This window comes from Populus trichocarpa, chromosome 11 (assembly GCF_000002775.5).
Source record: "Populus trichocarpa isolate Nisqually-1 chromosome 11, P.trichocarpa_v4.1, whole genome shotgun sequence".
NCBI classification, from domain to species: Eukaryota; Viridiplantae; Streptophyta; class Magnoliopsida; order Malpighiales; family Salicaceae; genus Populus; species Populus trichocarpa.
The window spans coordinates 16181376-16196486 of NC_037295.2; the positions used below are offsets into that span (position 1 = coordinate 16181376).

General features: G+C 32.9%; 2 protein-coding genes across 2 annotated transcripts in view; both read right to left on the minus strand.

The window, feature by feature from the left end:
* The window catches only part of LOC7454383 (uncharacterized), a 61132-nt gene extending 59276 nt beyond the window's left edge, over nt 1-1856 (minus strand). Inside the window, exon 1 of the mRNA XM_052456956.1 lies at nt 694-1856. Within this exon, the coding sequence (XP_052312916.1) occupies nt 694-1743 (1050 nt within the window). The 5' untranslated portion in view covers nt 1744-1856. The remainder of the gene's footprint in view (nt 1-693) is intronic.
* A 7599-nt stretch (nt 1857-9455) lies between these two features.
* LOC7454387 (G-type lectin S-receptor-like serine/threonine-protein kinase At4g27290) lies at nt 9456-13940 on the minus strand. Its single transcript, XM_024611546.2, has 7 exons — nt 12318-13940; nt 11735-11866; nt 11364-11521; nt 10930-11140; nt 10297-10534; nt 10072-10222; nt 9456-9991 (listed from the first exon to the last, which is right to left on the minus strand). The coding sequence occupies exons 1-7, from the start codon at nt 13594-13596 to the stop codon at nt 9686-9688; spliced, it is 2475 nt and encodes an 824-aa protein (XP_024467314.1). The 5' UTR covers nt 13597-13940; the 3' UTR covers nt 9456-9685.
* Nucleotides 13941-15111: the final 1171 nt, after the last annotated feature.

Below are 15111 nucleotides of genomic sequence, written 5' to 3' on the forward strand. Positions count from 1 at the left end.
AACACAGAGCTTAGTATGATCATTTTCTTCGTGTTCGATTTATCATTAACCTTTGCGCCATCACCATTACCTACACACAAGGGAGAGGAAAATTTGAATGAACTCACAGTAAAAGAAAATGCCACCTTGCCCTTACATTTGTTTTGTTAGAACTATAATATTCTGGGCAGGCAAATTAGTCCCTTATGCTACAAGTTTCTTTCCGCTTAATGATATATAACTGATAGGAAATGCAGTCATCTTGTTGTAAGATGCTTATGTAGCGTTTGCTGTAATGGTTAGAATGAAAAAGAAAAGAATTTTCTTGTCTAGCAATATGTTTCTGATCCTATAATTTTCTTGAGTTACTTGATATTTGAATGAATCATTTAGGCAGTTATTCTAGTTAATATAAGACTTTTCTATAATGTACTCAAGTCCAAGTATTAGCTATTGATTTGTCCAGAGGATAACTTTCGTACCTAGTTCTGAAGCAGCCATCCTTATATAAATATCCTGTTCATTTTGACTAAATACTCTAGTATCAACAAGGTCGCCAAACCAGAGCAAGCAACCACTTCCTCCATCCCTGATGTCCAAGTTTGAATATGCTGTACAGCTGCAGTTCTTCAAGCACATGTACTTGCATTCCTGGAGATTCATGCTCTTGTTAAACCATGATGTGTTCGTCTGAGGTAACTTCACCCCGGAGACCTTTTGAAACCCATCTACAGAACAATTTACTGGAGTTCTTCTAACACAACCACTAGACCAATCAGTGGCTTCCCAATCACTTCGAATTTTGGGTACAAATCCATGCAAGCAATCACACATTGGAGAGTTTTGAATACTGCAGATACCATTTGCACCACATAGGGCATAACGTTCACAATTATCAGTATTTGCTGTGCTAAAAAGCAACCAACTTTGTGTTTGATCAATCCATGTGAAGCGCTGGAGATCGCCTTCTGGACTGATCACAAGCCTCCAAAGCATTGAGTTGTTGACAAGATGATATCTGTAAAATGTCTCATTCTCATTATAAACAAATTCGAATGTGTACCTGGGATTCTGTTTTAATTGATTTGAGCCACTAAACCGGAGACCATTCCATGGTCCAGACCGATATTTCACTTTTGAATCCTCGATCACTTGTATCTCCGGATACCCATTAGGAGAAAGCATATCTATAAAATGGCCTCTGGCAGGATCATCAGATGACTTCCATGATGTCAATGACCAGTCCATTCCTGTTATTTTGTTCCATCCCTGCTTCATTTCAGGCAATAATGTATCAGTTGGATGTTCGAAACTCTGCCACAAAGAATTTTCCAGGATATCATCATCCTCCTCTTTCACAACAAGATTTCCTGAATCAAGAAGTTGTGCAACTGGATTCCTCGCAGGTGATCTCGATGTGTTGGAAGACCAAATTATGCTCCCACTGCTATTGAGAAGGACAAGACTTCCTTTGTTGGTAAGCCTTAAAACGCCTGATGAATCATTAAGGGGTGTTTCTCTGTTGGCAACCCAGACAGCAGTCACGACAGATATTTTGCCAAACCATATCCCCAAGTATCTACTTTTGGATTTGCCAGGCTTGAAAAATCCTAACACATAGGTTCCATCAGCTGAAATTAGGGTCTGACCATCTCTAATGGACTGAGTTGTGTTTATGGTGTCAATGGCCGTAGCTGTTTCTAGAATCAGCAATAAAGAGAAGCAAAGAACAAGTACGGAAATGTAATCCATAGATGTTCTCATCTCATTTTTCTTTCTTGTAGCTGATCAAGGTTTTAAATATATGGGTGGCTTAGACTAGAAAATAATCAAATATTTATCGTTAGATACTGCATACTTTCAGACCTGTCTTGTCACTGTCATCTGAGAGCTGAGAGAGCAATATTCCATCGAGTGGGAAACGCCGCATGCAAAAATATTGATAGTCAAGAAAAGGCTGAAGGAAGTGGGGATAAGGGGATTATCATGGCCTTGTCCGTGGACTGATAAAGTCTAGCCACCCACCCCAGTACTACATTATTAAGTCTAAAAGTTGCACAGTTTGATTAATGATTAGAAACTACTCTGGTTACGTTACCTCTCGCGTTGATTTACTCTCTTTTCTGTGTGGGAATTTCCGTTGTTTTTCCTACTAAGGATGATAATTGATGTTGACGGAAATTAAAGATAACAACTAATAAATAATATATTTTTTTTATGAGTGAAAATAGCAGTAATTAAATATGAAATTTAAATTTGCAGATTTATTGTCTCTAAAATAATAATAATAAATTTTGTTTATAAAGTAAACTCTACCTCAGAATCAAAAACAAAAATCCAAAAATAACATAAAAACAACTATAAAATCCAAAACAATACATGAAATCTAAAAATAACAAGAAAAATTATAAAAAAGGTCAAAACTAGCCCTTAGGACTAGAATTTTTAAATTTAAAGATCCGATGGTCAAAATAGCAATTTTAAGCATTGTTATGATTTTTTAAGTCATCATTCTGATCTATCACAACCATACCTCCTCTTAGACTTAGACTTATCTCACTGGTCTATAAATGCATTTGCTAGGCTATCCACGTAATCTGTTTAGGGCAAATTCTTATCTAGTTGGCAAATTCACACCTGACTGCTCAAACTCACTTGTTATCACAAGGTCGTCTACATCATTCTTCCTGGATTGGAGAGAACTCGTCCTTGATTTCTGTTCCTCCTCCAAATTTGTTATATTTTGAAACATAATTATAAATATTGGAGAGAGTTCATCCTCGACTTTGTCCATCAATGAATTTGTGGCTATTTTGCAATTTGTCACTAATTCCATTAGTATGAGATAGTTTCTTTTTACAAGTGTTCTTGTTTTTTCTATTTATCCAACCTGCAAATATAGTAAAATTACAACATTGTAATACCATTTGTATTCATAATAATAAAATCATAACAATAAATGTTTCATCTGTGTTAATAACAGTTCATCATCAAGTCAATTTCATTATACATTGATATTTTACAATTTAATCATAATTGTCGTCTTCTTCTTCTTCTTCTTCTTCTTCTATTTCATCATCATTATCATGTCCATCATAATCATCTTTATTGAATTGATGATCATCGATATCATCATCTTCATTAACTTTTGTATGTTCAATAGTTCTCAATACATCATTTAACTCATCAACATCAACATTAACATAGACATTCTTAGCAACATGAAAAATTAAATTTTCTTCTAAATCGATAGACAAATCAACTCGATATGCATCAATTTAAAAGATATCGTTTCTTGTAGTTACTTCATCGTTACTCCTAAACAACATGGACATAACCTTTAGGTTTAGTTTTCACCATGGATAACCAATCAACCCTAGAATGCTCTTTTCTAAATAAAAGAGTATATATGTAATAAACTTATTATTGCTTAAAAAAAATAAAGATATCATTGATGTTATGAAGTCTAGCATTTATATTAATTTCAACCAAACAATGATACAAGGATCTGCTCTGATTTCTCTATCGGTGGTATCATACCAATAACATTTATATTATTGTGAAGATTTTCTCGCTATGATGTTGTAGTTTAATCACCTCTTCTAACTTCCTATAATAATCAACTTTAAACTCATTAAAAGTTGATCCCTTAACACAAACTCCACTATTATAGGTCTTTCTACCCTAACCATACTCTTTAGTATGAAACACATATACATTGATGAAATACTCGTTGTAGAACTTGACCTTTCTTTTAGAACCTAAAAATAGTAAATTCAAACTACCATTAGCATTCTCAATTGATAAACTTGGTATTTGATTACAAACATTAACAATTAAAGAGAAATGTTTAATGAAATTAAGTATTATGAGAGATAACAAATTATTAAGTAGTGTAATTCAGAACCATGTTGTAAATTGTTCATCTTGTAATTGGAAAATTTAAGATTCAATCAAATATGGATTTTGAGATAGTAAAAATTGACAATGTTACATACGATGAAGTTTTCAATCTATCAATTTATAAGAGTATGAGAAAACATATTTTAAAATAACAACATGTTAATATTGTACTTACTGAATAAAACATATCAATCTATCGCAGTTAAATAACATATAATTATATACATGTTTGAATTTGATTTTTGTATAGTATCTTTCCTTCACTATAATTTTTTGTACGAGTCGTCCAAAATGGAAAAATATTGACAAGTTCTCACTTAATGGCATTTCCCTATTGTCATTGTGTCTTTGAATGTGGTTGATTCTTGCTCTCAAGTGAGGCTCAAAATAGTACGAAATAAATATTGAGATCTTTTCAACAATATAAGCATAATATATCGAAGCCTCAACATGCGCTTTGTTTTTAACTTTTTTATTTAGGTTGAACAAATATTTGTATGGAATTAAATTAATGTTTTAAATTAAAAAGAAAAGGACTAAAAATTTAATTAGGATGAATTTGTAATTCCTAACCTCTCAAATAAATACATTCATTTATACTGGACAAAGCTTCCAACTTTTTCCTCAAACAATAGATGTATAGGTAGATGCTTTATTGAGTCGAAGAAAGATTGAGAGAATATCATCTCAAGTTTATAGATTGTATGAACAATATTGAGAATGTAACTTGTTAGAGCATATATCTCTAAAAAAATGATTGATCTTCATGAGTGCATCATATATCTTTTTTAGCAATAAATCCCAGTAAGTAAGTGAAATGAGTGTTTGCATAAATACATGGCAATCTTGACTTTTCATTTCATACAATTTTTCATCCTCCAAATTCACCAATCTAGATATATTCGAAGCATATTCATCATAAAAAAGCAGACTCTTAAGTGATTGGTAAACAAGTAATTGTACATTCTTGTCTAAAACAAAACTAGCTTTTGGCTTTACAACCATTAATCAATTATAAACCAACTCCATATTCTTATAGTAAAAAAATAAAGGTATATTCATTATAGTCTTCATATTGTCCTTTGTCTTCCCTTTCACGTCCATCATAGTGTTAAAAATGTTTTCAAACACGTTCTTTTTAATATGTATGGCATCCATATTATGATGGAGAAGATTAGTTTTCCAATATAAAAGCTCCCAAAAAATACTTCATCTAACCCAATTGTGAGTCACATTAAAATCAGGAAACTTTTGTTTACTGGATTGAAAACCAAACGTAATGACCTTGTACTACAAGATCATGTTATACAATTCTCCACCCAATGATACTGGCGGTACAACATCTTTTTCAAATCTACCTATAAAGAAGTCATTTATGCTCTTTGTGTATTTGTGTTCGATTAGCAAGAACATCCAGTTACAATAAAAAAAAAAAAAACATGTTTTTACCACCATTTTTAAGGTGAAGACCTTGTTATTTTTCATATAGTATTAGATATGTTAACTTTTCATGGTGCTCTAACTAGAAACTATCACATACACATGAAAATCATTGATAGTCTACATCAAAGCTGTCTTCTTCTAAAAAATTTATTTTCTTGAGACATCATACGTTAAAGTCTTGGACGACCACAATTGCTTCAACCCATTAATCAATAGTCAAAGAAAAACATCTATATTTTTACCTCGATTATTAGTATTAGGTATGCTCATAGATAAGAACATGAATTCTAGACTCATACACATTCTCAATGGTAGGTTATAAACCATGAGTATCATTGACCAACAAGAATATGATGCAACAAATGACCTAAATCAATTGGATCCATCTATACATATTCCAACGTATACATTCACTAGCTTCATTAAAAAACTTAGGATGCACCCTATTAAATTGTTTTCAGGCTTCACCATCAGAGGGGTGCATCACTACTTCATCCACCATATCATGTGAATGATACCATGTCATGTACTCAACAATCTTTGAAGACATGAATAATATTTGTAATCTATGAGTTATTGAGAAGTATCTCAGTTTTCTATATGCAACAACAATCCTTCCCTTGCCAGTTCAGGGTTTATATCGAGCATGCCCATAGGTTTTGCACTTAATCAAATCTGTATTTCCTAGGGAGTACAACATGTAAAAGTTTGGACACATGTTAATTTCTGGTATCCTAGACCAAGAGGTTTTCATCTTGGATTTAGCAGCACATAAGTTCTTTTTCAACCTATTCCCTTCAAGTAAAATGTTTCTCACTCATTTGATGATTTTGTCTTAACCAGCCTTACTCAGCCCATAATCTAACTTGATAATGAATACTAGTGCAACAGTCAATAATTTACTGTGATTTGTGCACCCATCCTTTAATGGTTCATAGAAATCTTTCAAAAGATCAAAAAATCTGGATACATCTTCATTTGGTTCTTCATTTATGATTGAACATTCCTTTGCATCACCTTGATTCATTCTCATTGCATCTATAATCATACTTCTATAATGGTTACTATTATCATTTACAACTCCATACACGTTGCTAGAACTAGAAGTTAACTCAACCATCTTTTCTATCATGGTCTTATAAGGAACATATGGTTTTTCATGTGCAAACCAACACAAATATTTCTCTATGAACCTTTTTTTATAGAAGATACATCGTAACAACTTCTGGATCGAAAAACTTTCTATTTTTACACCTCTTATATGGACATCTAATACCACCTCTACTCATATTTTTCGGATTAGATAATGCATATTTAATAAAACTCTTAACCCCGTTAAAATAATTCATCCTTCGCAAACTTTCGAGTGAAACTCGATACATCCAAGAACAATCATTCATCACTTGTATGAAATTTATATAGAATATTGATGATTAAATATATTAATTAATAATGTGAACTAAACAAATTATCAATACCCAACTAATTAGCTATTATTGATTTAACTCAAACTTATTTAATTTATTTTAATGGTACCCTTAAATCATTATCAATTTCCTATAAAAAAATCAAATTCTTCCAAATTTATCAAAATTTTCAACTTAACAATAAAATTGATAAAATGTGAAATGTACCCATTAAATAGGCCATCATTTATTTCATTACAAAACAACTAAGTTACAAAATCAAACTCAATTTCATCAAATAACAAACAAATATATTTTTTCAAAAATCTCAAACAAACCCTAACATGTACAAATTATACATTCATAAAATAAATTTCTATGCGTATTATATATTAGAATTAATTATAAGATTATTAAATCATATGAAAATTATTTAGATGAAATCAACATATGAATATGATAAAAAAAAAACCCACTTAATTAAATACATTTTTATTTGGACTTTGTGATGACTGTTAATCACAAAAAAAAAAATTACTTGCGTGACTATTAAAGAGTTATTTAAGTTTATCGTTAAGCATTTTATAATTTGAATTGCATAGATTTAATAAAAGAAATATTTATATTTTATTGGTTATAGAAGTTGTTTGTTTTGCTCCACAATGATACTTGATGATAACCATATATACAACTGAAAATTATTCTTAAATCTAAAATAATATATGCCAATAGTAATTTGATGGATCAACTAAATTAAATAGATAAATAAATTAGACTCTGAAAGTATAGATAATGTTTACATGATAATAATACCTCTAAAACTCTATACTCAAGTCGGATATCAAATTTTCTTAATTCAACTCAATCATATTAATTGTTAATACATTACTCCATGTTGATTACAAAGTATGTGTTTAAACACCAGAAAGCTTGTGATAAAAGATAAAAAAAAAAAAAAAAAGAATTTGGGTGGTTTTGAATGCCACAGATTCCACGGCAATGGTATTTTGTCCATGGTAAGGCTAGCTGCCTTAGTGGACCTACTTTACAAGTCTACTAGACCTGCAATGATACTTGTAGGACTGATCCTAGTTTCAACTTTCAACTGATTTAAAATATTTTTTGGCATCTTTTAGGAAAGGTTACAAGAAATTAATATTGGCAAATGATTCATTTAGGCAGTTAATTAATAGAGTATTCTACAGTGATTAGAGCATCGTCACCTGAAAGTTGGCTCTCAGGTGGGAAGATTTCTACAGTGATCATCGAAAAGGGAAAGTGTAAGGCTTAAGTCGAAAACATTATTCATTGAGGGGTCCATTTGACCAAATATAAAACATAGAGGGACTGCCAGTGACTTTTTGCCACTATGAACTGAACCAATAGGGCTCTGGCCCGTTCCTTTTCTCTGCGCACCCTCTAAAACGTTTTATTTCCCAAGAGATCGTCAAAATATGTCAGCGAGACCGTTTATTTGCTTTTAAAAAAATAATTTTAAAAAAATAAATTATTTTCTGATGTTTAGTAGTGTAATAAAAAATAAGTTGGAAAATATTTTTCAGTGTTTGGTTATGTCATGGAAAATAACTTATTAATGTTTTATTTTTTTCAAGTTTATTAAAATAATGAGGAACAAATCTTACAAACTAAAAATTTGAATGAGAATGAAATTGAAAAAAAATATAATTTCATAAATTATCTCAAATAAAATAAATAATAATCAAAATAATAGAGATCAAATCTAAAAAATAAAAAAAAATAAAAGATGAAGAAATTAAAATAATAACAATTAACATTTCATAAATTATTTCGAATAAAGTAAGTAACAATCAAAAGAATGAGGAACAAATTTGATAGATAAAAAATTTCAATAAAAAAATAATAAGAAAAAAGCAAATAACAATTATAAAAATGAGGACCAAAGTTAATATAAAAAATAAATTTTAAGAGAAGAAATTAAAAAATAAATATTCAAAACAAAATATATACAACAATCAAAAGTTTGAGGACCAAATTTGATATAATCAGCAAACAATATGATATTTCTAAATTTTTCACAACTTCTGGAAATTGTTTTCCGTCCAAATTTTCCTTCAAATTTTTTTCTAACTGGAAAATATTTTTCGTTGACCAACTTTTTTAATGATAAACAAACACAAAAAAATTTTAAAAATAATTTTATAAAAATCGCTTTTCAGAAAATAAACATTACACAAGCGTACAAGCGTTCGATCAAAATCCTCAACGAGTATATGAGCCACGGCTTGCAGAGATTTTTCAAGGCGTCATTCGTCTCTCAAAATGGGCTCGCGCGCTTGCCATACAGACAGAGAAAGGAAACGGACCTCATTCGGCACCACCATGGAGGTAAAACCACTACAACATCCATTTCCTTACATTTCATGTAAATAAATTAAGGGAGATTTCAATATATAATTTATATATTTTTTAATATATTTTTTTAAACTTGAAATTTATATATTTCTCTAACTTCTTCATTAATGATTGATATATACAAGTCATGATATTTACTCCATTTGAACCACTTCCCGTGCTTTGTCTCATGTATATGCCTAGCAGTATTAGTATTTGCTTATTCCGATACTTTCCTTTGCTGTTGAATCACAAACGCCCCACAACATTGGAAGTTGTTTTAACTTGTAAATGAGAATGCTGGCAAATACTTGCCATGCCATCTAAGCTCTAACCGAGATAAAAAGAACAGGAAAGAATGTACCAATATAACACGAAGACATTCTTGTCAATGTATAAAAGAGTTCTTGCTAGGATAACAAGGTTGTCAAATAGTCATTTCGGTATGTAGGCTCGTATTTGTACTAGATTTATAACCCTGCTACAAACCTAGTATTGGAGCATAAAGAAAAAAGCTAATGTGGAAGCAGCTATAGATTCTAGGACAATACGAATCTTATGAATCAAGCCACAAAATGTATCTATCTTGCCTCTAACAATGAAATAGAGCATTCATTAGCTGAATACGGTTTGCTCTGGGTTGATGAATAAGTCACTTCTATCAGATCCCTTTCAGTAAAAAAGCCAGGTTGTTTAGGCTGAGGCAATGCATCTTCGTTTCCCAGCATCAAAACGACATACGACATGCTCGGCCTATCTACTGGATTTTCTTGAACGCACAATAGACCCACGTGAATCGAACGTAGCACTTCAAATAAATTGCATGATTCAATTATTGATTCTGAAATTAGTTCCAAGGGCTTGCCTTCTATGAATAGTCTCCAGGCCTGATTGATGAGTGATACCATGTCATTAGAAAGAGATGTGGTATCTCGAAATCATTCAATGTTACAATTTTTAGACTTACGTGCCCGAGAAGGTTGAGTTGGTGGTCTGGATGAGAGAATCCTCTGTTTTTGTTCCCGCTTATTATCTCTAGCACCAACACACCAAAGCTGAAGACGTCTGATTTTGTCGAGTAGAGACCGTCAGATGCATACTCCGGGGATATGTAGCCACTGGACGTGCACCAAAAATGTCAGGCTGAATTTGCGAGAAACGGAAGTAAACTACACTCTGAGGAGATACTTACTATGTTCCCACCACTTTGTTTGTATTGGCTTCGGTTTCGTTTCCTCCAAAACTTCTAGCCAGGCCAAAGTCTGAAATTTTTGGATTCATTTCATGATCTAATAATACATTGCTAGCTTTCAGATCTCTATGGATTACTCTTAGCCTTGAATCTTGGTGAAGATAAAGGAGTCCACGAGCAATCCCTTTGATAACATTGTAGCGCTTAGGCCAGTCTAGTTGCAGTCTGTGTGTTTCATCTGCCATGTCAATTCATTCAGCTTCTTGTAAGATCCATAAATGCGGATAAAAGAAACAGGATAAAGGCTAATGCATACAAAATTTTGATGGACTTTCAAACAGAATTTCAAATGCGTTTTCTAAATACATAGATGCTGATGAATGCATGACAACGAAACTAGAGAAAGCTCTTCCCCACCAAGCCATTTTCCTAAGGATCTCAATGTATTTTTTATCATGCTTATGGTTTCCCTTCCATTCCTTATATCATCTCTCCAAATGTTGTGGTAAACATACTTTTGGGCTGTTGTTCAAAACATAACTCCCACAGAGTAGGTGTTGGTGTTTGTATGATGACAATAAAGTAAAATATAATACTTGAACTAAGAATTTATGGGTTGGGAGTGATACTAACTGAAAAGAAAGAAGTCCAAGCTATTATTGGGCAAGAACTCGTAGATCAACATCTTTTCATCCACTTCAATGCAGCATCCTAGAAGCTTTACTAGATTCCGGTGCTGAAGTTTCACAATATGCTTGACTTCATTTTTAAACTCATCAACTCCTTGTCTTGAATTCTTAGAGAGCCTCTTCACCGCTACTTCTCTCCCATCATTCAACGTTCCCTGTAAAGAATCACTCAGTATCAGAAGCAAACCAAACACTGTCTCATGAGTAGAGAATCATAATTTGATGCTGCATACTACATTGCCACTTGCATTTGATACTTAATTAGCAATGTAGTTACAAAAGGTCCAAAGAAACTAATACCACAGAAATACAGTGGAGCCACGAGTTTTTCTCATTAAATTAGGAAAAGAAATTGCATGATTGTGAATTGATTGGTACCTTATAAACAGGTCCGAAACCCCCTTCGCCTAGTTTATTGTTAACTGAAAAGTTATTGGTTGCCCGAGCCATGGCACCAAAATCAAACAATGGTAAATCCAGATCTTCTTTGTTTCTCTTGTGCTGTAAATTTCCTTCAAAAACACCAGTCATATTTCCTGCACACAGAACTGCTGTGACTAAATGGAAACAAGGAATCTCTGCCTTTTGTTAAATTCAATTTTCTTTGAAACATCAATTATAATGAGCTCTTCAACAATTTTTTATTGTAACTTAGATTGCCAAAATTCAAATTTTAAAGTGAACTGAGCTGCCATATTTAAAGGGATGGGGAGGAGAATGGTCAAAATTTCACAGGGTTAGTCACGTACTGTCTTTCAGCTGCTTCTTCTTTCGAATATATAAGAACAAGGCTAGGAGAAGGAGAAGAATTCCTGCAGACAACCCAGAAATTACTATAATCCTTTTCTTCACGTTGGATTTCGTCGCACCATCATCATTATCTACACCAAGGCAGAGAAAAAGTGGAGTTAAAAGACAACAATAGTAAATGTCAACTATCCAGCATATACATTTGGTTGGTTATTATGGGTGGAAAATTTTCATTAGTAAATGGCTATTATGCAACAATAGAAAATTTTCTTTATCTGTTCATACAATGTAAACAATACTGATCGAGGCAGAGCACTTAAGGTTTATGCTAAAACAATACTACGCATAGACAGGAACTCTTCAGTGCATCTTGTCATAAGATGTCTTAAGTAACAGGATATGATGGTTAGAATTAAGAAGAAAATTTTCTTCTGTTGCATTTTAAATCCCACCTCAGCTTCTAGTTGAGCTAGTGCTTGAAAAAAATTATATTAACAGTTAATATACTTAATTTATGACTTTACTGTAACTAATAAGAAACCAAGTATTAGCAATTGATTTATCCATGGGTTGACTTCATACCTAGTTCAGAAGCAGCCATTCTTATATAAATCTCCGGCTCATTTTCAACAAATACTCTGATATCAAGTAGGTTGCCGAACCAAATCAAGCAACCACTTCCACCATCCCTGATGTCCAAACTTGAGTACGCTGTACAGTTGCAGTTCTTCAAGCATGTGTTCTTGCACTCCTCGAGATTCATGTTCTTGTTAAACCATGATGTGTTTGTCTGAGGCAACTTTACTCCAGAGAGCTTACGGAACCCATCAACAGAGCAATTGAGGGGAGTTCTTCTAACACAACCACTTGACCAATCTGTGACTTTCCAATCACTTTCGATTTTTGGTACAAATCCATGCAAGCAATCACACACAGGAGAATTGTCAATACTACAAATACCATTTGCACCACATAGGGCATAGCGTTCACAATTATCTCGATTTGCAGTGAGATAAACCACCCAACTTTGTGTTCGATCAATCCACGTGTAGCGCTGGATATCACCATCCTGACTTACCACGATCCTTGAAAGCATTGAGCTATTAAGAAGATGGTATCTGTAAAAAATCTCCTTCTCATTGAAAACAAATTCAAATGAGTATACGGGATTTGGTTTTAATTGCGGTACACCGCTGAACCGCTTACCATTCCATGGCCCAGAACGGAACTTCACCCTTGAATCCTCCATCACAAGTATCTCAGGGTAACCATAAGGAACAAGTATGTATGAAATATTACCTCTGGATGGATCATCAGGTGACTTCCATGATGTCATGTACCAGTCCATGCCTGCTATTCTGTTTCGTCCTTGCTTCATATCTGGCATTAAGTTATCACCTGGATATTCAAAACTCTGCCACAAAGAATTTTCCAGATCATTATCACCCTCCTCTTTAACAACAAGGTTTCCTGAATCCAAAAGCTGTCCAATTGGATTCCTTGCAGGTCTCAACGTGTTGGACGACCAAATTATGCTCCCACTCCGATTCTGAATCGCAAGAATTCCTTGATTCGTTAGCCTTAAAACACCCGATGTATCATTGAGGGGAGTTTCCCTGTTGGCAACCCAAATTACTGTCTGGACAGAGATTTTGCCATACCATACCCCCAAGTATCGGTTTTTGGACATGCCCGGGCTGAAAAATCCTAATATAAAGCTTCCATTAGCTGAAACAATGGTATCCCCATCTCTAATGAACTGAGTTGTGTTTACGGTGTCAATGGCTGTGGTAGTTTCTATTATCAGCAATAAAGAAGAGCTAAAGAGAAGTAGGTAAGTGTAATTCTTAGATATTCTCATCGTTTTTCCTGCACTTCTCTTTGTTAATTCTTTGGCTGGCTGATATGTTGAAAATATTCTCTGGAAAAGCTCTGAGCCCTGTACTTAATGCAGTGAGATGGGCTTCTGTCCAAGGCACAACTAGAACGGCAACAACCGCTTCTGTCAACTCTCTAGATAGCTTTGACAATCAATTCTTCCAGTCATTATCATCTAGAAATAACGCATATTACCGTTTTCAACTGATAAGTGAAAAATTTGCCTCCCAGCAGACGGATAGTTGGATCAAAAGCTGGTTCAATGACTGATTATATTTTTACCCTGCTGGATAAGATCTTTTGGTGGCCGTCTAGATGACATTACAGGCCCTTAGCATTGATTTACCTCTCCCTTACTAGGAATTTTGTCTTGTTGTGATCAGTAATATTAATGTACTGTGAAAATGGTTTTGAATGCCCAGCTACCTACGTTAGTTGCCATATTGGACCTACTGTAGTGCATGTTTTCTAGACCAGAAATGGAAATTCAAAAGGAGACAGGAATACAAATGAGTGGTATTGGTTTGATCATAGTGGCTTGTCCCCACGGTGATACCTTTTGGACAACTAGTTTCATCAACTTGAAATTTAGGCTGGAAATTTTGGGATTTTTTTAAAAAAATAACATAGTTTCCTGTAACAGGTTGAAAAGGTATCGGGATAATAGTTTGAACTTTGAACACACCTTTGTTTTAGAAAAATATTTTTGTATTATTTGAAATAGCATCACGTCTCAACGTCTCAGATATTTTTTTTCCACGCAACAGCTATTTGAAATAAAGTTGTTCAGTGAATATTTTAAATATTTTTTTTTTTACAAATTAATTAACCTAAATAAAAATCAACCAAGATTTTTATAAAGATTTAGTGGCTAAGAAATAGGATTCAACATTCAATAACTAAGAAAACAAAAATGAGATAAAGAGATATGACAAGAGAGAAAAATAAGGGAATAAAAAAAAAGAATGGATCATGGAAGACACACCGAAATTCTGTTTTCGATATATTCGATACTGTTAGAAAAATCTTGACAAGATGATTATAACTACATCTTGAAAAAACATCTAATGAAGTCGTAATTAAATCTGAACAAAATCATTAACAAATTACAATAATGTTTAATGGTCTTTCAATGTATAATTAAAATTATCTTATCAAGATTTTGTAACAATATTGAGTGTGTAAAAAATAGAGCTCTGATGTGTCTCCGGTAACCTATTATTTCTTTATCATTAGATCTTGAATCTCATTTATTGACTATTAAATCTTCATAAAATTTTAAATTGATTTTTTATGCATGTTAATTAAATTGAGAAGAAGATGGCCGGTTGTGTTTTTATGTTCAAAGTATGTTATATTCCTAAATTGTTTTTTTAACATGTTACTTTCCCAAAATTTGTACGAAAGAAACTGTGTTAGAAATACCCAGACTTTTGGAAGCATGCTATTATAAGAAAAAGGCAGAGGAGGACTCCAAGCTTTAGATGCATGTAACTGA

Excerpts from the sequence above, each read along its gene's own strand:
- LOC7454387 (XM_024611546.2), bottom strand. The coding sequence starts at position 13,596 with ATGAGAATATCTAAGAATTACACTTACCTACTTCTCTTTAGCTCTTCT. Across the intron at positions 11,522-11,734 it reads GAAGAAGCAGCTGAAAGACA|GAAATATGACTGGTGTTTTT; the intron begins GTACGTGACTAA and ends TTCTGTGTGCAG. Across the intron at positions 9,992-10,071 it reads AACTCAACCTTCTCGGGCAC|GCCTGGAGACTATTCATAGA; the intron begins GTAAGTCTAAAA and ends CTCATCAATCAG.